The sequence below is a fragment of the Frankliniella occidentalis genome, unplaced genomic scaffold, assembly GCF_000697945.3.
Source record: "Frankliniella occidentalis isolate FOCC.00 unplaced genomic scaffold, Focc_3.1 Scaffold295, whole genome shotgun sequence".
Classification (NCBI taxonomy): Eukaryota; Metazoa; Arthropoda; class Insecta; order Thysanoptera; family Thripidae; genus Frankliniella; species Frankliniella occidentalis.
The window spans coordinates 95,818-103,447 of NW_026267421.1; the positions used below are offsets into that span (position 1 = coordinate 95,818).

The 7,630-nt window shown below is 49.2% G+C and overlaps 1 protein-coding gene across 2 annotated transcripts in view; it reads left to right on the forward strand.

The window, feature by feature from the left end:
- LOC113206151 (protein couch potato-like) overlaps nucleotides 1-7,630 on the forward strand; it is a 28,560-nt gene that overhangs the window by 5,871 nt on the left and 15,059 nt on the right. The window contains exons 2-5 of one of the 2 annotated variants that reach the window (XM_052273719.1): nucleotides 3,484-3,561; nucleotides 4,412-4,465; nucleotides 4,559-4,621; nucleotides 6,085-6,226. In XM_052273719.1, the coding sequence (XP_052129679.1) occupies nucleotides 3,484-3,561; nucleotides 4,412-4,465; nucleotides 4,559-4,621; nucleotides 6,085-6,226 (337 nt within the window). The remainder of the gene's footprint in view (nucleotides 1-3,483; nucleotides 3,562-4,411; nucleotides 4,466-4,558; nucleotides 4,622-6,084; nucleotides 6,227-7,630) is intronic. The other variant, XM_052273720.1, reaches the window with a different exon arrangement.

Here is a 7,630-nt window from a genome sequence, read left to right on the forward strand (position 1 = left end):
CCCATTATCGTAATTACACCCCCTTCCCCATTTCCACCCCCCACGCGATACTTTTTCCTTTACCTTCACTACCCCTTCTTTCTCGCTGCACCTTGACCCCCTCGCCCCTCCCCCATTTTCTCTTCTTTTTCTCTCCGCCGTCTTGTTCTCTCTTGAGCACTTAACCTCCTCCACCACCATCACCACTGGCCGGCCCCGGTGGCACACCTGCAGTAACGATAGGTCGCCAAGACGAAAACTCTCTCTCTCTCTCTCTCTCTCTCTCTCTCTCTCTCTCTCTCTGCCCCCCCCCTTTCCCACCATCTCGTAATACATTGTTTTGCTCTTTTAAAAAGATTTGAGCGTCGTATCCGGTGTGCGTAGACAAACCAACACGCACCAAACCATGCTCCGATCCACCCTGAATCCACCCTGTTATTTGATCTGCGTATCGCTGTTTGCCCTTTTACTATGTGCCACACTTTTCCGTAGTCCGCATAGTCTGAGACTGGAAGCATGTGACAACCCAACCCATATTAGACAGGGCGACTACTTGTTGCTTCAATTGTATTTCATTTCTTCCCAAGGAAAAAAAAACCGGACGATCGCTCGAAATAGAGAAAGGGGGGATGTGAGGAGAGGATGGAGCTTGAAAGATCGGGACTGTGAAGCCAAGAAGAGAGGGAGAGAGCGCAGCAGGGCGAAGCCGGGGGGCTGTCTAACGTCACCGTAATCAATCCAAAAACGACAAAAATTGTCCATCCAGCAAGAAGAAGGGGAACTTGTTCTTTCGTCTTTCTCCTTGTCTTCCTTTCTCCAGTCGGGCGACGGAGTCGGACAGACGACTGCTGATGGGGGAATAAAAAAGAAGCTAAATTACGCACGTCTGCTGTCGGGTCGGGGGAAAAGGATGATTGCTGGAAAGTTTTCGCCCGTAAGATGTCGTCCTATTACACTCCTTTTAGCGTTATCCTGCTTTCTCATGATGGAGAACGTTTCGCTTGATTAATTCCCCTGATCTTTTACAGAAATACGTCACAGTTTGACGGCCACTCGTGTAACCCGCGAGTTGCAGCGCGGGGGCACTCCAAGTCATTAAGACCCCCTCCCCTTTCGCCTCCGTTATCCTTTCTGATAGTGTAGACAGATGCCCTCTCTGTACTCGAGAGTGCATCTGCTGAGATGGCGTAAGCTGAGGTCCCCCTGCTGTCCCCATTTCTCAGCATTGTGTTCATCCCCTCTGACACCGCACCCCCCGCCCCGCCCGCGCGGAAGGACATGGGGGCCTTGGGCTGATGCCGGCTTCTCACGAAGGAGACATCTGCTCCGTCGCCGGCTCGGCGGGCCAGGGGCAGGGGGAGGCGGCCGCCCGCTTGGAGGAAATATGATGTGCCATCAGGATTCCGCAGACAGAATTACTGTTGAAATTTCGCACCGCAAACCGCGGGTGGGGCGGGCGGGGTGGGGCCTGCTCGGCCGCCTCATGGCAGCGGCGGCGGCTGCACGCGCGCCTTGTAACCCTTGAAGCATTTCCTGCATTTATACATCCATCCATCCACTTCTCCAGGGAGGGGGCGGCACCCCCGAGGGGCCCGAGGGGTAAGGGGGCACTCCCGAGGGGTAAGGGGGCACCTAGGGTAGGTGCGCGCGCGCTCAGCGGTGTTCCCACATAAATCACTATACGCCTGCCCCCCAAGAGAAGCTAGGCCCATATAGGTGCTGGCCCTGTCTCTCCGGGATGCTCTCCGCGGCCCTGCTGTCTCTCCGTCACTGTGTGTTCGGTGCGTTCGATGACAGGGGGGACTATGTCGACCCCCCGTTAACGCAACGATAATGCACAAGTCGTTCTTATTGCTCGCTTTGTTGAGCGGAATCTAACCTACGACGCTCCCCTTTTCTTTGGCGCGTGGTTCACCCGTGCAGTATTTGTTTGTACCCGTGTCCGAGTCTCTTTTCCCTTTTTTTGGCGCGGTGCACCGGCACCACAGGGCCCGCAGGCCGCTGGCGCTAGCCCCCCTGTACTTTGAAGTGGGTCAAGCCGTTTAGTGGGCAGGGGCATGTAAAGTACCGGTATGGCTGCCCGACGCGACGGGTGTGCGCGGGGAGGGAGGGAGGGTGGTGTGTCTGTTGGAAGGGAGGGATTGGGGGTGTTTAGCGTATGGGTGTTGCCTGCACACGCCAGCTCTCTATCGACAGCTCGCGAAACACGGACATATCTGCCTGCAGGGTGAATAAATAATAATGTGTAAACGAACGGGCATCAGGAAGGGAAGTTGTGATGCGGAATGGAGCAGGGTGGCTGACGGTGCGGGAGCGTCGGCCGGTGATCGTGCTGCTCACTCTCCCTCACCCAATGGTTCCCGATTTTACTTCATTATTTGCGAATCCAGTTATTCTTTTACGAGCGCGACTGCCTCAAAGGGCGGCGGCGACACACAGCCCCCCCCCCCCCCCCTCGGCAGGGAGGGACGCCGCCGGGGTTCAAATCCTTGGCGCGCCGCTTCGCTTCCGGATTCCCGTCGCGGCATCGGAGCCCCGGTGCGCGGAGTGTGGCAGGTCGCGGCCCGGCTTGACTCGGCTACTCGGGATTTGGTTTTCCGTATCATTGCTGCAGGGGTTGTTGTAAGGCCGGAGGCCGCCTCCATTTGCATTTAGATTGAATGAAAATAATTGTGTGTGCGAAAGGCGGTGAGAGAGAGAGAGAGCGCTTCAGCCTCTCGCTGCCACCCAGGGACGCCAGCGTCCAGCCGCTGCAACTAACAACAGCGCCGGCGTCAAGCTGCAATGTCGCCAACCTCCCGGCCGGGCCTGACTGGCTGAACTTTATAGCTGTCCTGTCCGACGAGGGGCGGTATAAAACAAGCTGAGAAAAGTGCAATTCAAAGACGACGCGTCCTACGAACAAAGTTCGATCTCCCGGCGCGCCGTTCAACACTGTCCGATCTCCGGGCGCGCCGTTCAACAAAGTTCGATCTCCTGGCGCGCCGTTCAACGCTGTCCGATCTCCTTTTCAGCTTTTATCTGCGCCGTAGGCTTCAAGCCGTGATATCTTCGTTGATAGTTCACTTAAAATGAAACTAATAAATTCTATGTGATCCTCTAAGATTACGCAACACATTGGACCAATAATACAATTCTATGATCTTGACGAACAGACGTACGAGGCGTTTAAACTTCCACCTCGCTGCAAACCCCGAAAAGGAGATCGGACATTGTTGAACGGCGTGCCAGGAGATCGAACTTTGTTGAACGGCGCGCCCGGAGATCGGACAGTGTTGAACGGCGCGTCGGGAGATCGAACTTTGTTCGTAGGACGCGTCGAGAGTGTCGCCTAGTGCCGGGTAGGGGGTGGGAGGGCTTGGCGACAGCGGGCGACGTATTACAAAGAATGAGCTCGATTTCTTCTTGTCTTTCTTGTTTTGTTGTTGTGTTTCCTTTTTGTTTTGTTTTATTCGATGAGTGAGCTTTGCAGCTAAAGTTGCCGTTATTTTGTTTTGTTCTCAGGTCCGGACACTTTTCGTCAGCGGTCTTCCCATGGACGCCAAGCCCAGGGAGCTGTACCTGCTTTTTAGAGCCTACGAGGTGAGTATTCCATGAATGTTTTATTGGTTTTATCCGCGACCGGCGCAACCGTCCCTTCATTTCTTTTCCGCACCCCGATTCTCGGCATCTCCCTCCCCGACACGCCACCCCCAATTCCATGCGCTCGTATTTGAATGGGCGAGGGGTCAGCATTTGATTCAAACCAATTAGTTTCTTTTTCGTGCAATATGATTGCACTCTTGATAATTGATGCGCATCGTATGTGTACAACAAACGTTTTGTATCGACTTTTCTCGATTTTCGCGTCGCGCGCTGACGAGGGCTGTGGGGAGAGCAGCTGATCGGGTGGACTGTGGTGGCGGGATTGAGTTTGAGTTTCGTGTCGCTTTGTTTTGAATGAAGCGACTGTTTGGCCGTGTTTCTCTTTTATGGCGTTCGTGCGTGGCGCCCGTTAGCGTCCCTGCGCGCCCGCTCGCGTGCATGCCCGCCACCGCGCCAACCCGAACTCACTTGTGCATTTTACCATTTTTACACCGTAATTTCAACTAACGAAGTAGGCAAAAGAGAGAGGTGGGGCGTCAAATACCCAGGGTTGATACGAGTAATAGAGATAATTCGTAGAAGAAAATCCATGTCACGGAAAAGTCAGGGAAATCAGTCACCATATCATTGAAAAATTGGGAAGCGCCAGCGTCATCTGTTGCCGTTCTGCTGTTGTACAACGTGAACAAAATAATTTTTGTAATGTCATGGAAAATCTTTAATTAAGTCAGGAAAAGTCATGAAAATGTCAGGGAATTTCGAAATGCGAAGCCAATAATAGCCATCCTAATGCAAGGGTTGGATAATCTGATTGCTATATTTAATGCTGGTTGTATTGCTGTTACAGGGCTATGAAGGTTCATTATTGAAAGTTACCACAAAGAATGGAAAGACAGCCTCGGTAAGTGTGCTATTCCAGCCTGCGAAGTCTCTACAGTAAAGTCCAACAATTGAACTTGTTATCAATATTTGCCCCTTTCTTCTGTCCTGCTAGCCCGTCGGATTTGTAACGTTCCACACAAGGGCAGGGGCAGAGGCCGCGAAACAGGATCTTCAGGTGCGTAAAACGAACTAACCACCACTGTCTACCATCTTCAAAAAATACAGCAACACGCACGCACACATTCAGGCATACACCAACACGAACACAATCATTCATGTCTCTGACAAAAGTGAAAAACTAGTCCGATGATTTCTGACTTCCAGGGTGTATTCTCTTCACTACCCACACGCAGTTATTGTGAAGTGATTTTGTCCACGTCTAATGGGCTCTTGCTCTGCACAGGGTAATACACAATCGGCACTGACAAGCTGCTCTCGTTGGCACTTCTGTGTGCGTTTGTTTCATTGTGTAATGGGGGAGTTTTTCATTTCTTACTATGTGCTCAGGTTGAGATGAGTTTGTCAGTGTTCGTCACTGCCAATGTACATACAAGATGCAGCCTTCGACACAAACTCACCCCCTACTCTCCCAATCGTACAAAATCGAATCGCAAATCCTCTCGGCAGAATGCTAGGTGCAGTGGTCGGTAGGCATCATGATGCGTTACAAAATGCTACCCGTCGTATTGCGTAGCATTTCGTTTCACATTCTGTTCCGCACCTGGCTCATCTGATGAAGATGATGATCTAGCGCACATGCTGTAGACCTTCACGTCACCCACCACGGTATTTGCTGTACAAAGGAAGTGCCGAAAGACGCCGAAAGAGCACATGCCTATCTCTATCTATGTCCGAGCCCCTTTTATTTTGTGTCCGGTCATCATCTTACTTTCCTATTGTGTACCGTTTGGTTTGCATTCGATTAGTATTATTGGTTGGGTCTTATTACAGGGATTTAGCGAATGAGTGCCAGAAAACTGCTAGGGCTGGTGCGGGGCATCAATAGAGTGTGAATGCGTGTAAGAGCTATCATTATAAGTTAATAAAAATCACGGCTAATATGGAAAACGTCTTCCTTATCGATGTTGGTATCTAGTTATGTGGAAAGTGAATGCAAGATTGAGTGAATGAGTTTAATGGAGCACTGCAGTTGGATGTCTCCAACGCTTACTAGTTTGACCCCCACTAACTCACAGCTTAAATACAGGTACAATCCCTACGTGTTGTTTTCTTCTTTCCAGAACTCGATGAAATCACTTCTTGTACTTCCCTCTGACAATGATTGAGCACCTGTTTGACAGTATGATCTTGTATTCCAGTTGGTAACAATGCTTCCTAATATCTATTTCCACTGCACATTGAACTGGCACAAAGCAAAAGTAAATATTTTGATGTATTTTTTCAAATAAAGAAAATCATGAGGTCACTCCTTCCGTATTACCTGTAACTCCATTCCTTGCTATTTTTCTGAAAAGACAACGATGTTTTGCGAAACGTAGCAAACGTGAGAAGCATTGTTACACTTTGTGCTAGTGTACTTTTTTTTTCAAATGGAACTCACCAACCGCACTATATGACCACCATTTTACCTCAATTGTTTTTTCCTTTTTTGTTTTTGGGCTGGGCCTTTGTCTACAGCAGGGTGTTCGGTTCGACCCGGACTTGCCTCAAACGATTCGCCTCGAGTTTGCCAAGAGCAACACCAAAGTTAGCAAGCCAAAGCAACCCAGCGCGACGGTCGCGCCCGCTCACCAGACCCTCATGCACCCACTCACCCAACGTAAGTACAGCACCGCCACACCCTGGCCAGACCGCTGCCTGCATGCAATGCAATGCTCGGCCTCGGGCTGGTAGCGCAAGGAAACGATATACTTCAAGCCGGATGTATTGAAGCAGTCTCCTTGCTCTTCCCGCCGGCTGCGTCGCCGTGCTGGCACGCCTGCATGTCTTGATTCGCCTGCCAGAGCCCACGGACCGCTTACACACCTCTGCATGTAGCGCCTTTAGACTAAGCCTGTCACGGGTGTGGGTTGTTTCTTTCTCTCTATTCCGTTATTTCCTGCCTCTCGTACTGACCAAGTGACTCTTTTGCGTCAACAGACGCGACATCTCATCGTCTAATGGGATGTGAAAGTCATGCATGACAAATGTACACAATTAATACTTACATATTCATTTTCAGTTTGATATCATCCCTTCGTCACCACATATGGTATCAAATGTGTTTTGCTTGTGGTTTAACTTGTCGGTGGCAAGAAGAGGTTGTTTTGAATTTTAAATAGTACTCAATACAGACAAAACCAAATGCGGTCGAGCATGACCCTAATGCCAAATGAGTCTTGCCTGGCATAAGGCTTGTAAAATTATTTTTCTTGTGGTGCACGGTTCAATAGCGCCTAGATAAAGAGTTAAAGGTTTTGAGCTGGAGAACAGGTAGGTTAAACATGTGTCTACAATTTTGATGACGAATATTTAAGCATTTTTGATCTCTAAACTTGCTTCAGAATTCTTCTCTTCGTGCGTTCCTGTTTGTATTTATTTTCATGTTTCTTCCGCGATTTTATTGTTGTTTGTATTTTGATTGTTTTTTTGTTGTTTTTTTTGTTGCCTTTAATGCTGATTAGTTTTGGAGCAATTTCATTTCTTCAGTTAAAGGTTATAATTTTTAAAAACTCTTGTCGCGTAAGCCGTTGTTTTTGTAATTTTTCTTATTTGTTTTTGCCATGCCCTATTTCTATTTGGACAATAGGTTAGAGACTCCATGAAGCATGCATTTCTCTCCTGGGCGTTTTCTGGAGTCAACACGCTTCTTTCTAGAACTTTCATTTTCTTCGTAGTTATGGTTTACATGTTTTATACGACGCCCACTTGTTCGGGGGGTGCTAATTAGTTTGATTCCAAATGATAATTTAATTCACAAGGCTTACTACATTGTAATATTGTTAATAAAACAGCCTGGTGACTAGACAAGAAAGGGGGCAGAGGAAAAGAAGAGAGAGAAATCATCTCTCGTAGCAACCCCGTCCGCGTGGATGTAAAAATAATGACACCCTTAATAAGACGGAAAAGCCGAAAATAGCTAAAAGGGTGGATATGTCGTTACATTGTTGCCGAACGCTATCGTTACAGTGCTGCCAAACTTGTCAAGACGTTGTGAGACGGACTGGGAAAGGCGCCGTCGAGG